The sequence below is a fragment of the Oxyura jamaicensis genome, chromosome 5 (assembly GCF_011077185.1).
Source record: "Oxyura jamaicensis isolate SHBP4307 breed ruddy duck chromosome 5, BPBGC_Ojam_1.0, whole genome shotgun sequence".
NCBI classification, from domain to species: domain Eukaryota; kingdom Metazoa; phylum Chordata; class Aves; order Anseriformes; family Anatidae; genus Oxyura; species Oxyura jamaicensis.
The window spans coordinates 17,525,305-17,551,514 of NC_048897.1; the positions used below are offsets into that span (position 1 = coordinate 17,525,305).

General features: G+C 41.3%; 2 protein-coding genes across 2 annotated transcripts in view; one reads left to right on the top strand and one right to left on the bottom strand.

The window, feature by feature from the left end:
• Positions 1 to 82: 82 nt before the first annotated feature.
• LOC118167766 (galectin-related protein A-like) lies at positions 83 to 5,555 on the bottom strand. Its single transcript, XM_035327555.1, has 4 exons — positions 5,459 to 5,555; positions 2,607 to 2,695; positions 1,699 to 1,873; positions 83 to 1,331 (listed from the first exon to the last, which is right to left on the bottom strand). The coding sequence occupies exons 1-4, from the start codon at positions 5,483 to 5,485 to the stop codon at positions 1,188 to 1,190; spliced, it is 435 nt and encodes a 144-aa protein (XP_035183446.1). The 5' UTR covers positions 5,486 to 5,555; the 3' UTR covers positions 83 to 1,187.
• A 1,101-nt stretch (positions 5,556 to 6,656) lies between these two features.
• ZFYVE26 (zinc finger FYVE-type containing 26) overlaps positions 6,657 to 26,210 on the top strand; it is a 46,970-nt gene continuing 27,416 nt past the window's right edge. The window contains exons 1-19 of the mRNA XM_035327546.1: positions 6,657 to 6,736; positions 6,922 to 7,134; positions 8,583 to 8,661; positions 9,523 to 9,612; positions 11,508 to 12,057; positions 13,021 to 13,151; positions 14,008 to 14,172; positions 15,339 to 15,427; positions 15,708 to 15,868; positions 18,953 to 19,135; positions 19,730 to 20,389; positions 20,479 to 20,568; positions 21,319 to 21,387; positions 22,020 to 22,171; positions 23,466 to 23,664; positions 23,984 to 24,247; positions 24,401 to 24,520; positions 24,810 to 24,974; positions 25,764 to 25,991. Of these exons, the coding sequence (XP_035183437.1) occupies positions 6,944 to 7,134; positions 8,583 to 8,661; positions 9,523 to 9,612; positions 11,508 to 12,057; positions 13,021 to 13,151; positions 14,008 to 14,172; positions 15,339 to 15,427; positions 15,708 to 15,868; positions 18,953 to 19,135; positions 19,730 to 20,389; positions 20,479 to 20,568; positions 21,319 to 21,387; positions 22,020 to 22,171; positions 23,466 to 23,664; positions 23,984 to 24,247; positions 24,401 to 24,520; positions 24,810 to 24,974; positions 25,764 to 25,991 (3,586 nt within the window). The 5' untranslated portion in view covers positions 6,657 to 6,736; positions 6,922 to 6,943. The remainder of the gene's footprint in view (positions 6,737 to 6,921; positions 7,135 to 8,582; positions 8,662 to 9,522; positions 9,613 to 11,507; positions 12,058 to 13,020; positions 13,152 to 14,007; positions 14,173 to 15,338; positions 15,428 to 15,707; positions 15,869 to 18,952; positions 19,136 to 19,729; positions 20,390 to 20,478; positions 20,569 to 21,318; positions 21,388 to 22,019; positions 22,172 to 23,465; positions 23,665 to 23,983; positions 24,248 to 24,400; positions 24,521 to 24,809; positions 24,975 to 25,763; positions 25,992 to 26,210) is intronic.

Sequence of the window (26,210 nt, forward strand, 5' to 3'; positions counted from 1 at the left end):
AGTTGGAGTATATGATCATAATGGCTTCATACACCTTAAACTTAGAATAATATGGGAAGTGAGACATTGTCCACAGAGCCAGAGTAGAATGGAATGTACGAGATGACTAAAACACCTGATCAGCCTGCTAATTTTCTATTTTTACAAAATTCCTCTGTTGTCTGAGTACCTGTATCTGACAGACTCTGCAGTCTCCAAAACCACTTTGAAGGCAGCATGCTATATATCTTCCATAAAGTCACAGAGAAATTTGATAGCCCTCTATCCACAGAACCATCTCTTTACAGACTTTTTGCCTTCTGAGTTATGTATTTAAAAAAAAAAAAAATCTCTTATCAAGAGACTTTTCACTTCTTCCTGTGTTATTACCAAGCAATCAAAGCAGAGCCAAAGCCAGCAGCGATGGTATTACAACAGCCACACATCTGGGACTCTTTTATAAATCTACAGCAATGAAGTCTCAGCATAACACTCATTTGCATTCAAATATTTAACAAAGCTGCTGAAGAAATTTGCCAGTAAAGATGCAGTTTTAATCAGATGCAAAAATGGGCAACACAGTTTCAGCTACAGGTAAAATTTCAGAGGGCTGGTTCAGAGAAGACTGTGAAATCTACAACTGTTGAAACTTTTCAGTCCCTGAGAACTCTACCTGCAAGAGACAGGGATGGTGGTAAGACATTTATTGCTCCATACTGGAAAGCACATATAGCTAGTGCTGATTGAGTAGAGCTTCCCGGACAAGCAGTTCTCTCCTGATAATGTGAGACTCATTGGGGCCCTCCAGACTCCCTTGTTCACTCACAAGGAAATATTCCCATTCCCTTTTCTCATTCTCACTACCTGCACACTGCCCAGTTCTAGTCACAGGGGTAACAGCCAGACCACAACAAAGGATTGAACTCCATGTCTGGGGCATGATGGAACCATGAAGATACAGGATACTGCATAGCATCATAAATCTTGCAGTTTGGGAGACTGACACGGTATCTCAGCAGAGGACCTCTGATCTATCTGGACCAGCCATATCTGCAATTTTTGAGCATGTATTAGAAAAAAAAATGTGTATTTCAAACATATCAGCAAATGAAGAAGACACAGTCCCAGTTCCCCAGAATCAACCAGGAGGTTGATAGGGGAATGTACATTTTTCTCTGTCCCATGCTGATATTGTGGTCGCTGTTTATTCAAGCCACTTTGGTAAGTTTGACATCCCCTGTGATCTGCAAAGCCTTCACCAAGTTCAAGGGCTGAATGCGGTGAGTGAAGTCACAGAGCTGCCGTCCATCAAGCAAGACCCGTATTTGCTGGTGTTCACATAAGAACTCCATCTGCAATGGAAAATGACAGGGGAGGGCTTTAGAGGCCAGCAGCAGAGCTGATTTCATCAGCATGACCCTAGAACCCCCATGCAATAGGGATAGTGAAACACAAAGTATACTAATTCTTCTAAAACACCCATGATAAATAACCTACCCTTTGCTGAGGTAATACTACTAAACTCTTTTTAGGGAGTTCTCTCAGTAAAACTAGAGAAAGAAATTAATGTCTCCTGTTGCTCTCTGTGCCATACTAGACTAGTATGCCACGGCTGTTAACATGGCAATTTCAAAAGCTAGCAGTTTGAGGTGATATACATAGCCTTCAGCCCTGCTCTTCTCCTTTTCTTCACCCTATGCATAATACCCCGAAAATTACCTTAAATGTGTCCCCTGCTGTGAATGGGAAGTAGGGAATATTCTTCTCTTCTATCCCCCACTTCCCAGCAATTCGTGCATTTCGGGTGATGGATTTGTCACTAAAGTTAACTGTAAATAGCATCCCGACATCTTTGTTTGCATCCACTGGATCACAGAGCAGAGTCACTGAAAAGCTAGAAAACAGTTAAATGACTGAGGCTTTCAGAAATGTAAAAGGACATGGGGAACGTGGCAGATGCTTATAAAGATTAGAGGCAGCTGTTGATTTTCACACTGAAATGTAGGACTCCTACAGGGACTGTGCACAGGCTTAGAAGCTGCAGAAAGGGCTGATAACAAGACATTATTTGTTTCTCTTCCAGTTTCTGGTAGGATGCTAGTGACTTCTGATTTTGCTTTCCCTCTCTTGTGATTGACATCAGATATTTGTGGATAACAATTCCAATTTGTGTCCTAAATGAGGTTATGGAAAACACTCCACTAATGAAAGGACTGGAATTGATTGCCAAAGATGAAAAAAAAAAAAAAAAAAAAAAAAAAGTGTAATGATAGCACAATTGCTGTCATCTAGACTAAGTGGTGTTGATTCTGGCCACCAGCAGACCACCTAGATATGGATTCTGAATTGCACCTGTTCCTGGAAGAGGAATGCCATTTGTTCACCCCACTCTAGTTCATACTTAGATAAAGGCAAGGAGTAGAAAAGGCTGGTGGAGCAGTCAGAAAGTCCAAATAGTGAATTGTTTCTCAATATTCACATCTTAATTTAAGAGCAGAGAAATTAAATAGAGACGTAAAATATGAATCTGTATCTCTTTCTTCCTCCCAAAGAGCACAGACACTCAAGAAATCTTCTGAATTTAAGGCATGCAGGAGAGCATATGAGAACAGGTGACCCCCACCTACCTCTTGGGATTGGAAGGTACCATCCCTATGACAGTGATTCTCATGGCAGGTCTCAGTCCACCTTTAATTTCACCAACATACTGCTCCACCTACAGGGGAAACGAGCTGCAGTAGGTTACCTCTGAGAGCTTGATTGCATTTTGTATATAAAAAGAATTTTAAAATATCTCCCCCCTAAAGTACTTTTTATGCTTTTAGTACGAAGTCTGTCAGTTCTGGTATCGTAGGCAAACAGGAGGGCTGACATGACCACAATGACTGACACCGGCCTGGTGGCTGGCTGACTGGACCGTCGACCCTGGTGGAGGGTGTCTGACTAAGGACCGCCATCGGCTGCTCCCTGTACCATACCTGACAGACGTGTATGGTCAGTGATCACTGCTGAGACTGCATGGGCAGATGCCATCAGCATCATTGTAGAGGTGACCCTCGTGCCTCAAGTGACAGGAGCCAGGCAACTGCCATACCTCAGACAACCCAGTGATGTGACACAACAGTCTAATGACAGAAAATCAGGTCATGGCAGCGCTCCACAGAGCAGATTAAAAGCTCTGCAGCAGCATGATGCAGGCCATGTGTGAATTTACTCTGTCAGCTCAAATTCGTTAACAAACATTGATAGGTTAACTTGGTATCAAAAGGCGTCACACCAGAATGGGTAGTCTCTGTCCTCAGCCAGGACATAAAGCCAGCACAAACTCTGTATTTTGACAGAAGCACCACTGTGTCCTTACACCTGATCGCAACCACATTGGTACCGCTTGATGACCAGCTAACGCATGTACCCCCTGCTAATCCTCCCTGGCTGTCATCTTCTTGTGGCCATGCCACACAAGAAATGATGTGGCAGAGATGCACTGGCTTTTTGCTGTTGGGAGCAGGAGGTGGGCTGAGGGGCCCTGGGGCAGAGCCAGCAAGCGCAGGTCAATCTTCAAACACTCACAGTGCACAGGATAGGTTGGGATGGAGTAAAGGTCAGCTTTATTGGTCAGCCTGGTTCACACTGCTTCCCTGTATTTAGTCAGAAGTTCCATTTATTCTTTGTATTTATCCGAGGTAGATCCTGATGTACCTTTAAGTATCTTTAAAATGCCATCACTTTTTGGTGATCTTTTCTCCCATTTACTGTAGTTGCAAACTCCACCAGCAGACCAGAGCCACATTTACTTTTTCCAAGTAATACTCTGACTGCTTTGAGGGTCAGTGGAGAAACTAATAGAGGCGATGGTTAGCGTGGAAAAATAAGAGAGATTTTGGAGCCAAATAGTAGGGGCATTCTGCGTATTACGCTGTAGCATGTAATCACTCCAAATGCATCGTTGTTGGAGAGAAGCTGCTATGAAACACGAGTGTTAATAGCAGTTTGCATAACACTGATAATTGTTCAAGCCAGTGCACAACAGACACTGTTACAGATAAAAAGTGCCTTATCCTTCCAGTGTTCCAAAAAAAAAACCACTTCAGACGTTTTTTGCTAGAAGAACTGCACAGTATGTGTATCATTTAGTAGTTTGGCTATTAGAAGCACTACATTAGCATGGAAACCTATGGGTTTCCATTCAAGTGTACATTGCTATGGGTATTTCATACATGTTTTCAAATTCAGATGATTGGAAAATACACCCAATGTTAGATTTTGGAATTACTGAATGCCAGCTTACTTAATGGGAACACAAATTCAAGATGAAAAATGTTTCACCTATACAGCACTTCCTAGTTCCAATATACTAATTATATCTTCTTCTAAGATGACATTAAACAATTGTTCCCTCCTAGATATTTACATCTAGCCAAAGTTTACCGCATCACAGATGCATTAATATACCCCTAACAACACCAATGTAAGAAGAAATTAAAGAAAAATCTCTTCAGAAATGACAGCTCTACTGATCATCGTTAACAATGTACATTTACTCTCGCAGAACTGGGCAGGTGACTCCAGCAGGTATGTTGTAAACCTCGTAACAAAAGCAAAGCATCAGCCACCTGCCGTTTCTTAGGTGAGGAAACAGCTCCTCAAACAAGGAGTCTGGCTCTAAGGAGAGATCTAAAATCAAATTGGATAAACCATAGAATGAGAATGGTTTGGGTTGGAAGGGGCTTTAAAGATCATCTAATTCCATCCCCCTTCCATGGGCAGGGACACCTTCCACTAGATCAGGTTGCTCCAAGCCCCATGCAATCTGGCCTTAAACACTTCCAGGGATGGGGCATCCACAGCTTCTCTGGGCAACTTGTTCCAGTGTCTCACCACCCTCATAGTAAAGAATTTCTTCCTAATGTCTAACCTAAATCTACCCTTTTTTAGTTTAAAACCATTCCCCCTTGTCCTATCCCTACACTTCCTGACAAACAGTGCCTGTCCAGCTTTCCTGTAAGCCCCCTTTAGGTACTGAAAAACTGCAATGAGGTCTCACTGGAGCCTTCTCTTTTCCAGGCTGAACAACCCGAACCTGTCTTCAGCCTGTCTTCATAGTAGATGTACCCCAGCCCCTCGACCATCTTTGGTGTAGGTCAATAAATAGTTTGTGTAGTACTTCACCATACAAAATACAGTCAATAAAAGCATATGGAATCAAAACTGAATAGATCAAACCACAACTGCACGGTTTCAACACTTCCAGCTTTTCCATCACAGCTGAAACAAGCTCAGAGGCATGACTACCCATGTGCCAACCCTCAGCTGATACCAAGACAACAGCACGGGTGAGAAATACTCAGGACCCCATAGCTGGTAGAGCTACAAGCTCCTGCAGCACCTTGTGGGCTGTGCAGGTGAGTCCCAGCGCGTGCATGGCCCCCTTCCCGTATTTTCCGTTCAGTAGCCCTTGGGGACCCCCTTGCTCACTTACTTTGGGACACCTCTCCTTCTCTGTCATCACTGCTCTGGGCGCACACTGGCCTCCACTGCAGGAGTCCCTGGAGGAGCTTTTGTTTCGTATGAGGACGCAAACAAACAAAAAGCTCGGAATAAAGGGAGGATGTGGGGTGGTGGTGGTGGTGGTTATCTCTGCCGAGCAGCAAGCAGCGCCTGGACGCCACCCAGCCAAGCAGCTGAGTCACGGCCCCCATGCCTGGTCATGCCCCCTGTGTCCCCCTGGGATGCTCAGAAACACCCAGGCTGCGTGGGTGAGAGGGTGGGGAGCCCCTGCGGCACCCTGCCGCCCTGCATGGGAGGGCCGGGTGCGCCTTAGAGGAACACTTAGTAACGCATGCATGTGCAAGACATTGTATTTATTTATTTACATACATTTAATGCATTTAAGCATTGTGTCTTTTTATAAAATGCATTTTTATGCCTCTTCCCTCCATTCTTAAAGGGGTGAATATATATATATATGTCATATCTCCCTGTATAGAAAGCAGGATATACATGTAAGTGTATAAACATACACAAGGGGTAAATATATATAGATATACACACATCTGAATATACCTCTGTGTGTATACCTCTCTCCCCCATTCTCTCTGCATAGGGATATATGATATCTGTTCAACCCCTTGGGAGAGTCCAGAAATGGTATCAAAGCGTATATATGTTTACATGTCTATTCTGGGATTCTGTGATGCGCTTATGAAGACAAATTGCAGTATTTACGCTCTGTATATGTATATATATATATGCACCCCCACAAGTATACCCCTCTCTTATATTTGTGTGCATACAGATGTAAATAATGTGTGCAGATGTACACCACATACACAGGTACACGGCACGCCCTGGGAGCAGATGCGCGCCCACGGCCCCCCCCAGTCCCCTCAGCGCTGCCCGTCGCGAGCCCGCGCGCTGAGGCGGGGGGCGGAGCTTCGTGCGGAAGCCAATCAGAGCCACGAGCAGCCGGAGAAACACGAGAGGCGGGCGTGTGGGCGTGGTTACGGGAGGGGGCGTGGCTCGCGCTGCCCGGACTCTCCCGGCGCCGTCAAGCTCCCGAAAGAAAGATGGCGGCTTATTTACATTCTGCCCCGGCCCGGCCAATGGGCGCGCTCCTACCCGCGTGCCAGCCCGGCGGCGCGGTCAGCTGAGGCAGCGCCCAAGATGGCGGCGGCGAGGGCCGGGGCGGCCGGGAGCGGGGCGGCGCTGCCGTAGAGCCTGGCGCCGCCGCGGGGGCCGCGTCCTCCTGCCCCGCCAGGTAACGCGGGCAGCGTCTTGCTTGAGGCGGCGGCTGCCGGGCAGTTCCGATCCATAGTCTTGGGCAGCAGCGGAGAAGCCCCGGCTGCCCGCTCAGCGTGAAGGAGAAATTTGGGGTGGGATGGGGTGAGGCGAGGCGGGGTGGGCTCCTCACGGCGTCTCTTCGGCGTGTGTCACCCCGCCCAGGTGTCCCGGCCGCGCGGGGGAGATGCATCCGTTCGGCCGTGAAGAAGCGGCCTCCCAGGAGCGGCTGCTGGGGTTTTTCTGTGAGTGCGTGCGGCGCGGCGGCTGGGGGCTCGCCCAGGCCTGCCTGCCCCAGCTCGGCCGCTGCCCTGCCGGCGGCCCCGAGAAGGTGGAGGCGATCCTGCGGGCGCTCGTGGCGTGTCCCGCGGCGGTGAGGTAAGCCAGGCGCTTCTTCTGGGCGGTGGGTCTGCGTGCGAGGTGGGGAGGAGCAGGTAGCTTAGTGGGTCCTGTGGGAGGCCGGTGGAAGCAGGGAAATAGCGCTGGCTTGTGTGCTGAGGCGTGTAGGCAGGCGGTTACCTGAACGGTGCCATCTCAGCACAGCCCGGGCACTTGGCAGGCTGCTCGGCCTGCTGAGGCAGTGAGCTGGGGTCGTGTATGTGGCTGGCATTGTGAGTGATACGAGCTTAAAACTATCCGGGAACTGACTTCGTTAGAGTTTACTGAAGGATAGGAATGAACATCTGAAATTGTATTGCTCTAATGCTGGGCTTCAGTTGGTTTAGAAATGAACCACCAAGATCAGCCCTGTAATTATTTAAAATATTCTCATGCTTCCAGTTCTTGAAAGACCTTCCAATCTCTAAAAATTCAAACTAAAAAATTAATATTATGCTATTAATTTCTTACTTCTCTTGCCCAGGATTTTGAAACAGCATTCATTTTTGCTTGAGCGTAGTTATTTTTGATTTCTACTTTTTGGTAATTGCATCTGAAGGGTGACTTTCTAGCACTCCAGGGAACACTGGTGTTCAAACGAAGGTTAAAACTTAGCGCTGCTTCCTCTCTCCAACTAGATGATCACATCTCACATGAAGATTTGTGCAATGCTGTGGTAAAGATTCTAGGACTTAGGGCAGTCTAGAGGATGATCATGTGAGACATAAACATATTTGTTTCTCTTTGTCCTTCATAGTTGGACTAACACACCTAAAGACATTAGTTAGCACTGCTGAGATTTTTAAAGGCCAATGAACTGTCTTCTGCTTTTTCCTTTTCCTAGTTCCTTTCACAATACTGAATATGTTCCTGCACAGTTTAGGTTTTGGAATATGTGTATAAGAACTGGAGCATGTGAAAAGCATAGGGAAATTAGAAGTGTTTTTTGTTTGTTTGTTTGATTAGTACAATAGGTTAATTTTAATTTGGACAAAGAGCTACACTTATGCTACTGTGACGTAAGAGTTTGTTTCATTTGGGGGGATAGAACTAGACAGAACAGGAAATAGCAGAGTTTGGCAAGCAGTCAGATTTCAGAGAAATCTGCTGAAGTGCTGAAAGAGGTCTCTACAGAATGAACTTTAGACCACAAATAACTTTCAGTGTTTTGAAGGAAAGACCTATGGCAATAGTTCTCAGTATTTCACAGATCCAAAAGCATTTATTTGAACAGCAGAAATCATTAAGTTAATGTATAAGTAGTACCAATATTATGTTTTCTCTGTTCTTATCCTGTATGACTTTTCTTCAAAGATTTAGTCATCTTTATTTTTTTATAATGCACAAAGAAATATATAAATCAAAATAAGCTCTGACAGTGTTTTCCAGGATCTTAGAGATGGGCAGAATGTTGTATAGTCCGATCTGTGCGTTTATTGCTTTTGTAGATGTGGACAGAATTGCAGCCCCTGGAGAACGGCATGGCTTTGGCTTCTTGTGCTGGAAAAATGGCTTGCAAAGAATCAGGTACAAAAGTTAGCTGTAGCTGACTTCTGAGTGTGAAATGTCTGCGTAGTTGCCTGTTTAAAACTATGGCTTTTCCTGATGTTCACGGAATTAAGTTCTCAGGGTAGCTGGAGAGGTCCATTGTTTTAACAAACTTGTCAAGGAACAACTGTTAATCTTTGAAAGTTACCTTCTCTCCTGCATGCTGGAGAAAAAGTAGTTTTTTTTTTTTATTATTATTTTTTTTTAGGTAATAGAAGTAGCCTCTTTAGCATTGAGCATTTCTGTAATTGGAAAGCATGAGTTGATCAACTTCTGCATTTTTGTAGCACCTTTCTTACCATAATAATGAAATAATTCAGGCATCAGACAATTCTTTATAAGCTTTAGAGGCTGAAGGAGTATAACCTGTGTTTGCTCTATTGCTGTTTTCAGAATGACTGGTGTGACCTCCTTCATGAGTAAAAGAGAGAGTCTTTTTTCCTAGATGATTTTTTTAAATTGGTACACTGGGTCGTGTGATCATTTTTTTTTTTTTTTAATTATTATTATTATTTATTCATTTGTTTTTGTCACTAGTTAGACTTGCACTTTTTCTTCACTATTTTAACGAAAGTTGTCTTTAATTGATGGGGTTGTAATTCCTGCAGAAGTGTCATTTTTCTCTGTTTCCAAAGTTATGTTTGTCTCTGATTTTCATGGAATCCACTGGTGCAGCAGCAGATTCTAGATGTGCAATAGTCTTCAAATGAGAATTAGATACCTTCAAAGAGAGATTTGTCTGCCCCAAAATGTTGATGGAATAGCTAAGATTCAGCTATAACCAGTATAACTTTTATTTACCTGTGTTAACATCTTCCCCATTCTCTTATGTTGTTTCAGAAAACTGTTCCAGTTGTTCTTCGGAGAGAAACTGAATTTTTATTGTTCTTGGAAGAATTGCAGAACGATGTCTCTGAGGAAGTCCTAAAGGTGAACTGCGTAGTGTGCCCTTCTTCTCATTAGATATGCAGAATGCCAAACTGTCAGTTTTGGGAATCAAAGTTGATGCTTTCAGCAGCCTTCTTTCCATGAGATATGAATGTGTTATTGATCTCGGCAATTGAAAGAGACTGTAATTCAGCTCCCTGTACTAACTTAATCCAATGTATCTGAAAGTGATTTCTCTGGTTAGAGAGGAGGCTGTTGATAGGCAAGGAACAAGCTTTTCTTCAAGATCTTTCTAAGACACTTCAGTACTGATGCCAGCTATGGTGTCAGTAATCACAAAGCCCGCTGCGAGCCAAAAGAAACCATAGTCAGCAACCACCTTGGAAATGTATGTCTACTTGCTTTTCTCCTTTTCCTAAAATCTTGGCTTCCATCATCTCTGCACCTCCCACCTTCTCCCTGGAAGATTTTGAGTGCTCTACTGTTTTTAGTGATATTACTTGCTGATTGGTACGACTGAGATCCAGAAGACATTTTTCCATTATTAATTTTTACATACAGACTGCTCTACTTGAGAAACACATTGAAACATGCAAAAATAGATTAATATCAAAAGCAAGGGCAGAAAATCAGTAGAGTTTCTAACTGTGGAGCTGTCCTAATATGATGTTGGTTGCAACAGAATTACCTGACGTAGCGTCTGAAGTGTCCTCAGATGTCACATCCAGTTACATAGGTTCTAACTCGTCAAAGATTTTTTTCTAAGAGAAAAATTAAAACTTATTTTCAGGGGCTATTTGGAGCTCCTTAATAAGAATAAGGAAGAGGCAGTCAGTATTTCTATAACGATGCAGAATTAGCACTTACAGGATGAAAGCAAGCAAGCAAGGTAAACTTGACTGTTGATTAAAATGAATTTGTTTAAAGTCTACTGATGACTGAATTTGGGGTATGTTACTATGTAGAGTCTAGATCAGATTAGATGAAAGACTGCACCATTATCTGCAGTGTTGCGCAGAAATAGGAGATTCATCAACCTCATCTCTTCATCACAATTTCTTTCAGAGACATAACAGTAGGTAGAATTACATTTTAATCCAGCAAATAAAGAAAAGGAGATTGTGGACTTGTCTTCCAATCCTCTCATTTCTGTACACACCAACCACCTCTCCCCTCCATATTCCCTGAGATGTCTCCTTCAGGTGAGGGTAATACACCCAGTTACAGAAATGACAAAAGTGCTGCTTAATTGCTATTCAGCTGTTGCTAACTAGAAGGTATAATTGTTGAGTTGTCCCTTGCCTTACTACCCCTCCTTGGGAGTGCTAATTGTTCTTGCTTGTTTGTCTTCCACTGCCTAGTTCTAGAACTGTAGGATTGCTTCTATCATCAGGAAAGATTAGTGTTGCTTAAGAGAGAAGTCAGCAAGATGGTTCAAACTACCCAACAGATTCAGAAGCCAACTTTGAAAAAATAGTGTTAATGAGGACAGTGCAGTGGGTAGGTAGATTGTATGAATCAAGGAAAGCAGGGTTTTAAAAAAAAGCCTGGACAGTAAATCATCATGTTCTTACTGACCTAGGAAGATACAGACACGTTAGTATATTGCTAAGAGATAGAATAAGGTAGTGCATCAGCCATTCCATAGGAGCTGCTTGTGTGAACTAAGGAATGGGTGTGAACTTGCTTATGAGCACATGGCAAGTGTAGTGTAGTTGTATGTTATAGGAGTCCTTATATTTTGTTGTGTATTTTGGCATATCCACTCTTCTAGGGGGTATACGGGGTGAGGTTGGCAGTATTTAATGATTTTCCTAGGTAATTTGATGTTTCCAGACTGATTTAACTTCTGGCTTTCAAGTTTCTTCTATCTGTAGAAAATAACAATATCACTGATAAAGTCTGAAAGGTGTATTCTTCTTTTCTTTCCCTGCCAGGAGCTGTTTGAAGCATTTGAATGCACCCTGAACAAGCACGCTGCTGACAGGAAAAGAAGAGATGGCTGTTCTCACAGATTCAGTTTGGATGTTGTTTCAGCCCTCCGGAAGCTTTTGTTACGGGCTCCACAGAGGGCACAAGCCCTGCTTGAGTTCTTCCAGGAAGAACAAGGGACACGCAGCTCCTCTCTCCAACAATATTGCTCTCTACAAAACATCTTTGTTGAATTTCTTCGTGACTCCTTGAAATCTCTGCAGAGGCTTCAGTGCAGTTCTGAGATTCCAGAAGTAGATCAAAGAGAACTAGTAGATACTATTTATTCTGCTCTCAGTATGGTGACTTTTGAGGTGGAGCATCAGACTGATGAAGTACGGCACCTGTTCAGGGAGCTCTTGGATGTATGCTGGGCTGAGGGAAGCCCGCTGAGGGAGGAGAAGCTCCTAAGCTGTATGCTGAGGAAACAGAGCCACAGCCTGTTAAACCTATATAGCAGTGTTCTCATAGAAAGAACAAGAGAAAAATTTCTGGTGTCAAAATCAACAGGAAAAGGTTTGTTTTACCTTTTTTTGGTTGTTTTCATTTCTTGTTTAACAAACCTGGTTAGGCATTAGACAGGTAAGTTGTCAAGAAATTGGGCACTTCTCTTGGTAAAAGGTACCTTAACAAGCTATAGAGTCTTGTAAAATTTGGTGCTAAAATGACTAAAAGCAAGGGTCTGGCATAGGAAAACCAGGCTGCTTATGTTTCTGTGGTCTTTGCTGCCTTTTTGTGTGAACATTTCCTTTATCACCCCTTATTGTGCTTTATTTTGATCTGCTCAGCGTTTTTCCTGCTGAAGGTCTTGCTTGTAACTGGAAACTGACTTTCCACTTGTATGTAAAGTTCTTATTGGTTCAGCTCCAACTTAGAGTCATCAGTATTGGAGGATGTTTTACTTCAGGCCAATTCATTTCCTTTCGCTCACAGGGGTTGCTGAAGGGAAGTTCAGGCTGGTGTGGTGTAGCAGCCTGCCGTTTCTGGTAGTAATCACAGTTAGGGCTTCCTCATGGGGTAGAGAAATGGAGATGTGAATGCATGTGCTCTTACTGGCAATAGTTGAATTTTTACTTTGTACAGATCTGAGAAGTTCCTGTGCTGGACAAATTTTTGCTAGGCCCTGTAAAGCAGCACAGTGTCTCAGCACAGAAGTGAGAATTCATGCAACATACAGATAAGATGAGAATGAGGGGAGAAAGAAAAGCAGTGTGACCTGAGCTAACGCGAACAACCCATGCACTGAACAGGCTTCCGCCAGGTTAACAACTGTCCAGTTCCCTATTTGCCCTGTTTCTTTTCTACCACATTTCTTTGCTTGGCTTTGTCATTATCCAGTAACCATATCTGAGAGTCTGAACTGTTAGTATATAACAACTCGTTAGTATTCAAGGAAATGCTGAGGATTTCTCAGTTAAAATTAACAACCTTCTTTCAAATGTACCCTTCTGCACTGTAAGGTAATCTGATGTTTTTTAGGTTCATCGGAGCAGCTGGATACAGAGCGAACCATGATGAACTTGTTCTCAGATCCCAAAGAGGTTGCTTCCTGGAAGACTGCATATTTCTACTGCTTGAGCAGCAGCAAGCACTTTCTGGAACAGATTCTGGTATGGCCATAAAACCATTTAAGGGGAATCCCAATGATAGCTGAAGTCAGTCCTTGTATTGACCGTATCTTGGTGATGCACAGAGGCGTTTTTATTCAGATAGTACTTGGGAGGATCAATGACTTTTAGGAACAAGAAGATAACTGGTGATAACTCCCCTACTTTTAGCTTTATGATGAACTTAAAGCATTTGATGTGATTTTTGGAAAAGCTCGTCTGCGTGACAACTGAAGATTAGATCTTTAGGACTTGAGAAGTGCTATGTTCTACCTGCACTTTTGGTGAATGTGCCTGTTGATTTACCCCGTGGCCTTAAACTGGTTGCTTTGCTTTTTTGGTGCTCATAGCTGGGGCAGTTGATATTCAGGAGTTGGCAAGAAGAAATTTGGTAGTTTAAATAACATAAAGTTCTGGCAAAAGATATTCTGGTATGATTTAAATTATTTGAATGTATCTACATGGAAAAAATAGAATCCAGGTAGGTGGTCACGGTTTTAATGTGACTTTAAGTTTTTAAGGTTGAACGTAGTTCCATTTCTAGACAACCTGCTCAGTCAAGTTTCTTATATAATGCCCTTGGCATAGACATATTACATAGAAAGATATTAATGGTAATGTAGTGAAGAATTGTGAGTTGGTTCTATAGTAAACATTTGAAATTATGGTTTTCTTTCCTCATTTTTACTGAAGAGTAATGTGATGGCTCCTAAAATACAAGTTTAGGAAAGTTCCAGATACAGTGCTTCACCATTTTAGTGAAACTAATGCTGAAATGTCTCTTCACTTGTATAACCTGCCAAGCAAACATGAATCTTTGCATTTTGGAAAGATAAATGTTTCTCGTTTTGTTTTCTAGGTGACAGCATTAACTTTACTGAAAAGAGAAGACTTCTCAGGCCTGAGCAGCTTATTGCAGAGAGAATTCAACCCCCTTAGCCGTCTCTTGGTATTGCTAGGATGGACTCACTGTCAAAGCTTGGAATCGGCAAAAGCATTGCTATGGACTCTTCACAAAACTCAGGTAGCCAGCAGAAAGCAAATGGCAATGGCCTGCTCCGAATCCAGTAAATACAATTTGTTTGCTTAGGTTGTTAGTTCTTGACTTTTTTTTTTTTCTGCTTTGCAAGAAGAAAAAAGCTACAGCCTCAAATTATGAGAACCTGAATCACAATTTTTCTTTAAACAAAGAAATAAAGCAGGGAGTTTCCAGTGAGCATTTTAATCTTTCTCAAAAGGGAACTTAAACTAATAGGTTAGTTTGGCGTAGATAACAGCATTGAACACTTGCCTTTCTTCTTACTCCTCAGCCATGATGGGAGTATGATTTTGCAGGTGATTGTGAAAGTTCATCTTATGTGAGCTGTTCAGCCCTTCGCTGTTCACATAAGAGAGAAAATGTCAGTAACAGTCTTTGACTAATTTTGAAAAGAGCCAGGGGGTGTTTGATCAATGTCATTTTGCTGAATGTATAGTGATTGATTCTAGTCACAACTAACGTGTTAAGTAACTGGGGAGCCTGGAAATTTCCCAGAGCCATTCTCAAAGTAAGGTGATCAATCACAGGAGCTGTGACTAAAAGATACACTTTATTTGGGAGTCTTCTTCGTCTTCAAAGAAGACTGTTGGTTCTAACTGGGCAGGTAGTTGTAGCTCAGGTAATGTCTGCCTACAGGCAAGTGGCTTGAATGACAGATGTGGTGAGACAGGGAGCCCTGTGCTGCTGGATCCTTGGGGCAGACCTAGTCTAGTATTGCCTTAAGCAAGTTACCATGTAGTGTTTGTTCAGTAGCCTCTGCAAAGTGGAAGTCTTGGATCTAGTTTTATCAGGCAGGCATTGTAGCACACAGAAAGAAGTGTCTGCTACCCAGTATATAATCTGTTCTGCTATGTAATCAGTTCTAGAGGTTAAAATCTGTTTTAAAAATCATTAGTTTTATTTTTGAAAGCTAACCTTGAAAAGGGACATAGACACCTTTCCATGATTTGTAGATGGAGTGGAGGCTTATTTTAATGCTCCTTCATAATAGATCTTCTTTTGCTGCCTTTATAATAAAACTGGGAGTTTTCTGCACTTGAAAGTCTGGGATTAAGGAGTCTTGTGAACGCCATGTATGACATAGGCTTGGTTCTGCTGTTTGACAAGAGGATTTGTTGTGAAGGGATTCTTTCGTTTGTCTTTCCATTTAGGATCTGTGCAATGATTCAGTACTAAAAGATTTCTGCGATGGGCTCTGGGCTCAAGTGGAAGTTCTTGAATGGTGCATACAGCAAAACAGGTAAAATAGAACTTTTTCCAAACAATCGTGCAAAAGCTACCTATTAGTCAATTTATGTATACAAATAGAAATGGTACTCTTTTCTGTGAATTTTGGCAAATAATCTCCTTGTGGCTGCTTATTGCAAGCTCTTAAAAGTGTGTCATGGGCATTACTTACACTATTTGTTTTACTTTAAATGCTGTAGTTTTGTTGAATCTGAATTAAAGGGGGAATATATCTTGAATCACAGCTGAAAGACCTAAATCTGTATGCCACCTCTTTGTTTGTTCTCTTGCAGTATTACTATCCCAAAGAAGGTTCTTTTGCAACACTTGCACAGTCTAGATTGCCACACTGCAGTGTACTCTCTTCATCATCTCACCAATCTTCTTACACTGAATGAAGAGGATGTTATTGAGCTGCTTCAAAAAGTTCCTGCTAGAGACCAACAGTTGCAGGGTAAATGTGTAGGATAATGAGAACACAGGAAAACCCCTGAGCAGCACATACTTGATGTATCAGTATTTCTGCCAGGAAGAGTCTGTTCTTTTGACCTACTTCTGTGAATGGGGAAGATACTGTTTATCAGTTCTTTTGTGGGAGAAAACTAGAGAGCATGTGGAAATTACTTTAGAATTCTTTTGGAGACTAGATTGTCTCCAAAGGAGTTGTAAGATCTCTTTTGATCTTGCAAAAATAGACCTCTGAAAGAGTCTTCTCAAGTCTCTATCAAGACTTCGCACATGCTCAGAATGTATTGATACTTCCTACCAGTTTGTTTCAGAAAAAGTATTCAATGATCTTCCTCTCGTTGCTTTAAACTGAGTTAATTCTAAAAGTATCTCATGTGTTGTTCACTGTCACTTACATATTGTTTAACACCCTTAGCTTGATCAGGAAGTGTATATTTTGGATTTCAGCTATCTGTGCACTTCAATTTAAAACCAACGAGCAAAACCAAATGCAACTGCAGTATCTTATACTGTAACATCTTCACTTTGAAAAGATACAAAATGGTGGTGGTTTTCCCTTTTAATATTAAATCTTAGCAAATCTACTTTAATGTTAAAATCTGTAAGGCTTAACTATAGTCTGTCTTTACATCACTCTTTCCTTGTTTCTCTCATTTCCCATGTTCCAGTTTGGTGCCTAAAATTACTTGAGATTACCAAGTACGTCACTTCACTTAGAAGTGGCTGTTCTTCTACGCTTGTTTGATTGCAGCGTATTCTTTTCTGTCAAAAATCTTTCAACAACAGGAAGAGGCAGACCTGTCAGATCTTCTGGGGGCTGCATGATTGTAACAAATAAGCTACAGTGTGGTTTCTCTTCCTTTTTTCAGCTCACTTTAATTTATGGAACTAGTTAATGGAAGACAAATTTTCCCTCTCTTTTCAGTAAAATTCAAATAATTCTATAAACACAGTTTAATAGAATCTCCTTTAAAATTACGTATTTTGAAATTTAAAGGGAGGATTGGAGTCATGTAGTTTAGATTTGTCTAACTTGATAGTGCTAACAGACATTTTTCTCTCCTCACCCCACTCTCTTTCCCTTCTTCCTCTTTTAACACACATCTGTTAGCTGCAGTAGTGAAACTGAAATAGGGACACCATTTGACAGCTGTGTGCAGGCACCCTTCAGCTCATAGAGTCATTGAATGGTTTGGGTTGGAAGGGACCTTAAAGAGCACCCCGTTCTAACCCCGCTGCCATGTGCAGGACAGCTCCCACCAGACCGGCTTGCCCAAAGCCCCATCCAGCCTGGCCTTGAACACTTCCAGGAATGGGGCATCCACAGCTTCTCTGATAACCTGTTCCAGTGCCTCAGCGCCCTCATAGTGAAGGATTTCCTCCTAACATCTAATCTAAATCTGCCCTCTTTTAGTTTAAAGACATTACTTCGTGGCCTATCACTACGCTCCCTGACAGACACCCTCTGTTCTCCAGATTAGTGCATAAGACTAGTTTGTGTGTGATCAGTCTCAGTAACAAAAGAGGTTTCTACATGAGTTACTGAATTGAAGAATAAAATGTTAGTATTTCTGGGATAGGAAAGGCAAGTGCTTATAGTTGCAGGCTATTTTTTCAGTATTGTTGCGAGGAAAAGGGCTGGTTTAGATACAGATACTGACTTGGATGGAGCGAATCTGTGTCTTTCTATGTGGCAGGCAAAAATGTATTAAATTTGCATTTGATTACCAGTGATGTCTTAACAGTATGTCCAGCTAGCATATTGCTTTTCATAGACCTGGGTCTATCAGACCTGTGGCTTTGCCTGCCTGAAGTCCTCTTAAGACAGTGATGTTGAGAGATTTTCAGGTGCTCCATAGCAGTGGAGATCTGCTGGTGCATTGTAGCATTGCTCTGTCCGGGTGGGTTCTGAGAAGAACTCGTACTTGGGTGTTTTCTCAGTTCTGCCTGCTGTCTATATGATGTTTCCCACCACTGCTGCTATTTAGAATTGCAGTGCTAGGAAATAATGGGTTTTAAACTGTTCACGCACTCAGGGCTTTGTCTCGGCTGTTCTGTAGTTTTCAGAAGAGTTCAGGCAGGTGTTTTTATTTGAGACCATGCTTAAGCCTTGTGGAGGGCAGTACTGAAACATTTTTTAGGTAATGCTGTTCAGTCTCGGCATTCGAATGGAGATGTTACCAGTACATCAAACCAGTCTGTAGTTAAAATGCTTTGTGAATGCTTCCTCTGCCTTGACAGTAGGCAGAAGGGTAATTTATCCCCTGTATAAGAATGGAAGATAGTGGATTCTAGCACTAATGTAATGCATGGTGGTTTGATTCATGTAAAGCCAGCAGAACAGAAAATATGACTGTATATTATGTTCCTGGGTGAAAGGCATGATGATGTGGCTTCTACATTGTTTACAGCTTTGTTCTGCTGTACTCAGAAGGGACCATGCCTCTGGCATGTGACAATGACACCTCATTTTCTCAAAAAAGAAAAAGGGGAAGGGAGGGGGTGTAGTACTTGTCTAAGATGCACATCGTAACTGTGCAAAGACAAGTATGGGACTGTGCTTTTTTGTTTAATCAATGGCAGGTTATGTGAGGTAAATATGGCCAGACATTGTGGATAGAGTCAAAATGCAGTATCTATTTATTAGTACAGATTTGAGAAGTGGTGGCACTCTGGTCTCACCACAGTCACATCCAGTCTCACTGTCTCTCTGCTTATCTGTTGCGTGACAGAATGCAAAATTCTTAAATGTTGGAACCGGACAGGATTCCTTCTGTGTTGTAAATGCAGCAGTGCAGCTTAACCACTTACTTCTAATGAGACTTATCATGAACAGATTTTGATCATTCTGTGCTGTGGCCAAGTCCTGCAACACAAACATGCAGAAAATTTCCTTTTCAGAAAGTTTTTTTTTTTTTTTTTAAATGTTGATAAATAACAGTGAGGTAGAGGAAAGCTGGGAGGGAAGTGGCACTGGGGAAAAAGACCAGGAAACCACCACAACTTCTTTTTTTGTTGTTGTTATTTTTTTAACCTCCTATGCCCTCACCAACCTTGTTTTCCTCCACAGCGGCACCGCTCCCTAACACCCTAAGTCAGCAACGCAACCTGGCGCTCTTTCGAGCGTTTTGTGCCATGAAGTACGCCATCTATGCTCTCTGTGTGAATTCTCATAAGCATTTCCAGTGCAAAGATTGCATACGCAGCCTCCTTGGTGATAGCCCTGAAGACGCAACTTCTGGAGAACCAGCAGGTGATTGGCTTGCTTTCTCAGGTTCAGTAGCTTGTGCTTCTCCATCTGCTGAGTTCTGAATTACCACTTAAGAGTACAGGTTTTCTATTCAGTGGGCTGTGGCTGCTTTGCAAACAAGTGTAATGGCATTTCTGTGAGGTGCTGTTATCTCTAGTAACGGTAGATATGGATAGAACAAGGATCTGCTTTCTGAAACATTTGAGGTAATTGGATTAAAACATAATGCAAAAAGGAAATTGTATTAGATACAAGATGTTTCAGGTGGGGATAATTTTGTAAGAGCATGTGATTTCCCAGAAAATCAGTTTCCCAAAACCCGTGTGTTGTTTTTGTGCGTTCTTTTTTTTACAGCTAAAATGGGTGTAATCTGAGTTTACATGTTGTTGGACATGGTGATTGGTGCAGCTGAGTGAGGAGGCACACTATATTTTTTAAAAATGTAAAATGTTACACATATATGTACTTGATGTGTGGAGGAATGATGGGCTTTGAGTATTGGGTAGTTGCATCTTCAAGAATTTCCTTAGAGGACAAAGATAGGAAGAAAGAATTCCTGTGAAGTGTTGTAAGTGTTCTTTATTTTTGTTTTTACATGTACAGATTGCTCCTCAGTCTTTCGTCAGTACCTTGCGAAGTGTCACCAGTTCTTAAAGAGTGTTCCTGCTCCTCTGCGCCTGGAGGTTCTGGAGAACATCTTCTCCTTGCTTTTTGTTTCTTACAGTGACCTCCATAGTGAGAATTTTCTACCTGAGGACTATGCAGAGGACGATGATCTTGATAAAAAGAGTTGTACAGTGAGCGTAGAAAGCAGTATCAGTAGGCGGTCTTCTGCCTCTGAAAGTCCGCAGCACCTAATAAAAGCTGAAAAGAAGTTAGAGAGTCATCTATTAGCTGCTCGGACAGTCCACTCAGATCCCCAAGATCTTCCTGACTCAGAGTTGCACAGCAAAAGCTGTGAGGCCTCTAGGCTGAGCTACCTGGATCTAAAACACTTCACCAGTGGTGTCACTGGATTTTTAGCGGATGATGTAGCCATGGATGCCTTCCTCATGTTGCTCCTCAACCAGCTGGAAGAAGTTCAGAGTTCTCTCCCATGGGACTCCAGTAATGTGCCTCGTGAAGAGCTGGAGCTTGTTGAGTGCTTGAACCTTTCTGCGAGCAGAGATGGCTTTGGAAGTCGTGTGTCACAGTTTTCCAAATACCTTTCTGAAGCTCACTGGCGGTACAAGGTGGTGATGAGTAACAGAAATGCAGGTAGGCTTTGTATTTGGCACTTCCAGTTAACTGTGTTTGTGGGCTGTCCAACTATTTGGTATTTTTTTTTTTTTAATGTTCTTTTACAGAACATCAGCTTGCATCTTCCCGGAGATACAGCTCTTCAGTTAGGTCCAACAGCTTTAAGAAGCGAAGCAGATCTCAAAGGTACAAAACAGGTGAGTTGAGAAAGTGACGAGGAGAAAATGTCTCTGAATTGCAGGTTGTTTTGCTGAGCTTACAGCTGAATGCAACTAGACTTGAGCAGAGAGGTTAGAGATGAGCAGAGAGAGGTTAATTTATTAGATTTATTTTCTCTAGTTTTCTAACTAGGTTGAAGTGTCTTACTCCAGTTCCACTTGGATTGGGTTGCTTCTCTGAAGCTCACCTGCACAACTAAAAGATATGTTGCTTTAAATTCAGATAAGAAAATAAATTCTTTAATACATATTCTGAGGAGGGCAGAGGAGAACCTTGCAACAACAGGACTAATTCTTCCCTTCCTCCACTATGTCCAATGACTGTTTGCTATATTTTCATTCATACTGCAATCATATCTAGGGTACAAATTCACAGGAACCTCTGTGACTTGAAGGTTCATTGATAGCTGTAAGAGAAAGCTTGGTTCCTCATATTTTTTATATTTAGTCTTTAAAATGTATGTCTGGTTTGGGGGTCAGATCTTTTGAAATAAGAAGCTTTAAAGTATCTGTCATCCATCACTGGGCCACCCCGAAATAGTCTCTTGCCTAGCGTTTCCTTCAAATTAGCAGTTTTTGCGTTTATCATAGACATCACTGGTATCTCTGTTGTGAGATACTTCTCAAGATCTCTTGCAGTTTCCTAATCTGTTGTTTGCAATAAATTTAAATTACCTTGTCTAGACAAAGTGCATTTCACGTGCTGATTTTGATTTGTTTCCATTTTAGATGGGAAAGAGGGAACTTTCAGTCCATCATTGGAAAGTACAAGTAGCGAGCTAAGCACCAGTACCTCAGGTATTAAGCCACAAAAGTAGTGCTCCTTTGTCTTGTTGATGTGCCGTGATGAAATACTTGTCTGACTGGTCAATGTAAATCACTGCTCTGTGCAGGACAGAATTAGAACTTTTCAATTTCAGAGCTCCCATTTTTGGCTGACTTTTTCTAATTAGAATACTATATCTCTCTTCTGGAATAGGAAAGCTTTTTTTTCCTTGGTATTTTTGGCTTGCAGGAAACGGTATGAAATGTAGTAATGTGCATACCGTCAAAAAAGCTAATAGATCAGTAATAGTGTAACTGAAAAGAAGCTTAGGCATACCAATTTGATATTAATAGGTCCAGTACTTAAGACTTCTTCCTTTATCCATTCTGAACCAGTGCCTTAGCATTGCATCTGCATTATATAGCTGCTGAAGGGTTACATCTGCATGAGATGCAAACGGAAGGTTCTGACCAAACAGGGAAATAAATCTTAAAACAGTTTTGAACAAGGTGTTTATGTTGTCCTCCTCATCCTAAAACTTCATGCAATCCAGCACCTGTATTTTTTTGTTGTATATGTGAAGTGCCCTTAACCTCTTATCTGGCTGTTAACAGGTGAAATGTTTTTCCATAATAGCATACTGATTAATTCTCTTATCTTACAGAGGGAAGTACCAGTAATGCGTCTGGCTCAAGTAATTTGGAAAGTAGGGTGAGACCACAGCAACAAAACCCCCTAATTCCTATGATGCTTTCCCCGCCAGATTCACTATTAGTTTCTTGTATTTTGAGAGGAAACTTTGTAGAAGCCCATCAGGTGAGTTGCATTTATTTTGTGCAATTTAAAATCTAATTTGCTATTAGTATTTGTGGTTATGATGACTGATGAAGTTCCTGCTCCTTCTGCGATAGCAAGCACAGGCTGAAGCATCTTCGTTCCAAGTGAAGGGGTCGCTACAGCAGTAGAAGCAAGCGAAAGGAGAAAAGATACTCCTACTGTACCAAGGATGCTATTTTTTTTATCCTATTGTATAAAAATGCCTCATGTAAGCCTAGGTTCTCAAAGCATGAAAGTGTTTGATCGGAGCTGGCCAAGCTGAGTCTTTCAGCAAAATGAATAATGCGAGGAACTCAAATGAAACTATATGAGGAAGTTTTAATCACTGAATCAAAATCATGACTGTCTGCTACTTTTAAGCTCAGTAGGAACATGAAAATATATTCCTTACCCAAAATGGAGCAAAAGTGATGAATGCATTTATTTGAAGGTGGTACATTTGAGGGTAAAATTAACAGTACTGAAAATAGGCAGAGACTTGAAACTGACAACCTGCACATCTGTAGCTCTTCATTCTCTCACAGCTACCTTTCTGTGTGTGGCTTTTCGGTGGTGCTCTGAAAAATATCTTGAAGTGTATCAGAAATTGCATCTTTTGCAAAAAACAACAACCTTGCTGAGTTTCAGATAGCAATATTGAAGTAGTTAATACAGTTTCAGTCATTGCATTAGCGGTAGGCTGCTGCTCAGTTCCTTAGTCCTGTTTGACGTCAAGTAGGCCACTTCATATTTTCCCTACTTAAAAGATCAAGTAGTGTTTGGTTTGTTTTGTTACTCTGAATTTCAGTATTGCTAATGATAACAAATTCAAGCTTGGCTTGCATTCTCTTGTTGGTTGGCTATTAGGAATTTGTACAGTTATGCTCATCTATTGTCTTTAAATCTCTAGAAGATAGTCCTTGCTGAATAAGAATTTGTTTAAAATAGTCTGTTTTAGAGGCCTGACTTGCTAAATTTCCCTTGCAACGTAGTGAATTGAAACCATGTCATTATGAAAGATATAGGAAATTAAAATTAATTCAACTCCATTCTTACCGCAAATAATAGCTGAACATTTTTTTTTTAAAAAAAAAAGGCTGAAAATGTCTCTAAGGCCCTGTTTTTTACACTTCCAGGAAAGAAAAAGTGACTATTTTAGCCTGTTTTTAGTGCATGTTTTTCAGATAAAGCATCTGTTTTATTCCCTCATTTCCTTTAAAAATCCCTAAAGCTCTTTGACCTTTGAAAACTTTTTGACACACTCTGTAATTACATTTATTGTTATTTTTGAAAGGTGGCTTTGATGTTTAATCTTGATACTTCACCTTGCTATGGCGAATTGGTTTTCATGGAGCGCTACCAAGAGGCAGTACGAGAAATGGCCAGAGTGGAGAACAATATTGAGAATCAAGCATCAGATGGCACTGGAGGCATCAGGAAATCTGGCAGTGGCCGTTCAACATTGCAAGCTATTGGGAATGCAGCAGCAGCTGGTAAGGACCACTTTTTTAGAGTCCCTCTGAAAAAATACATGGCAGAAATGGAAAACAGGAGAAAACAATTTGGGTGCTGTCATAATGACTGCAGTGATTGTTCAGAAGTGTAAGTGGTTCTTCTTTGACAGAGAAGATAAGAATGCTTGAATTTACTGTTGATGCCCAGTTTGATTTATCCATTCTGTAATAAATGGTTTGTAAAGCAGGTCACCTATTGAATTATTTTCTTAAAGGATTGGAGAATAATTACTGATGCCAGGATGTGAGATAAATATCCTGTTTAATTAGTGATTGTATTTTTTGCTGACTTATGTAGGTATGGTATTTTATTCCATCTCGGATGTTACTGATAAATTGCTTGCAACTTCTGGAAGTCTTGCCCCTACTCTCCAAGAAAACTTCTGGATCAACAACATCCAGCTGGAGCATACAGATCCGCTCCGGGAAGTCCTTGAGGACCTCAGTCCTTCAGCAATGGCAGCATTTGACCTAGCTTGTACTCAGTGCCATCTTTGGAAGACATGCAAACAGCTTTTGGAAACAGCAGAAAGACGACTTTTCAATAGCCTTGAAACTCGGGGTAGGCTTTTGATTTTTGTGGAAAATGCACTTGTGTAATATATCATTTGTGCTAACACCTGAGTCTTAATGAAATATCATTTTGTGCTTTTTGTATTAGGAATGGGAAAAAGAAAAACTTTTATTTTGTGTCTTTGTCCCATGACTTTTTCAGGCCACCGACCTGATTTTGTTTTACTGCACTCCGAAGGTTTAAAGGGTTTCCCAGGAGTTCTTCAGCAATTAAGTAAAATTCTCAACTATTCCTGCACATCACAAGGGCAGTCCAAGTCAGGTAGTATGCTTTACTGCTATGCTTTTTTGTTGGAATGTGCTTATTTCAAATTCTTGCCTTCTGTTGCAATGGAGTTTTTTTTTTTAATTTCTCAGCTTAGTAATTTTTTTTTTTTTAAAAAAAGGGGGGGGGTGGACAAAAACCACTCAACCCAGTTCTGAATAAACTGAATCACTCTGAATTTGGCAAACTAGTGATATTATAATACAGTTTAATTTCTGTGGGCATTTTTCTGGCAAACATAGTTCCTTATTTGCTATAGTTGGTATTTCTTTCTCCTTCTTTGTAGAGGTCTCAGATGAGAAAATGGGCAGTTATTTTCGATGCAGTATAGTAGATCTTCTTCAAGCTTGCTATCCTGCCTTGACTGAAGAAAGCATTACTAATGAGATTGTTTTATCGCAACATCTCGATCAAATCCTAAAGGCACTGACACACGTTGAACGTTCTGTGGGTGAGTTATTTTTGTGGTCATGAAGACTGACAAATGGATCTAGACTTTTGCTTAGTCCTGTCCTGAATAATGCAAATCTAGTAGTAATGCTCTTTGACTTGTACGTAAAAAAATACATATTTTTAAATTCATAAATGCAAAGTGTAAAATCGGTCTGTAAAATTTCCTATAATCCAAGCATTCGTCTTCAGAGCTAAACCAGAGCTTGCCAGAGAAGAAAGGAAAATGTAAATGAGTACATTTGAGGTTACTTGTGCTATTTTTCTTCACTTGTAACAAAGAATTCTTTGAGTATATTTTGCCCTGGCAGTTTAGTTAACTGGGTGTATTCTTATTATTGCTTTTTTCCGTAGCTTTTACAAAAACTAGATAAACTTGTAAAACGATTGTAACATAATACACCTTCCAATTTTCATAAAGCTATTAAAAAATGGCTCATCCTTTTCTAAAGGAGTCTTCCAGACTGCATGTGGTTGTTTATAAAACATTTAAAGATGAATGTTTAATGAGCAAAAAGTTAGGAGAGCTCTAAGGACTAAATGTTTTGGGGCATAGGAACTGGTCAACAGCTGTGTTTTGGAATAAGCTTATCTGTCAATGACACATGATTAGATTTATTTAGGCTTTTCTAAGCTTCCAGATACAAGGTTACCAATTTAGATGAACCATGGTCATTAATGTTAAAGCATTTCTCACTTTTTTTTTTGTCTCAACCTTCCCCTCCACCCCTTGCCTTTGGCATTTAACACTGACTTGAATCTTGAATCTGTGTTTCTTCTTTTAAACCAGACTCTAAAGGGAGCTTGCTCGGCACCTTGGTGGAACAGGCATCTCTGAAACCTGTGGAACTGGAGAAGCACCTAGTTTGGAATCAAACACAGCTCCTGCTGAGAACTCTTGACCAACATCTCCAACCCATGTCAGAAAGCAACATGAAGACAAACTTTGTGAAGATTTTCTTTGACTATGTTACTACACTGGGTGCTGTTGTGTTACGAAGTCTGAATACAGAGCTAGGTAAGGGGTTTCTGTCTGACAACCTGAGTATAGGTGAAGATAGCCGGGCTGTGTAGTCTCTCTGACTTTAAGAAGTAACCATTTTTATAAAATATCTCCCTTGTAAACAGGCCTGCAACCTCTGCATAGTTCAGAGCATTTAATTTCTATTATTGCACTGCCTTTTTTATTTCGTAACACCTAGGCCACCATCAGCTAAGATAAAAGTAACTGATGGCA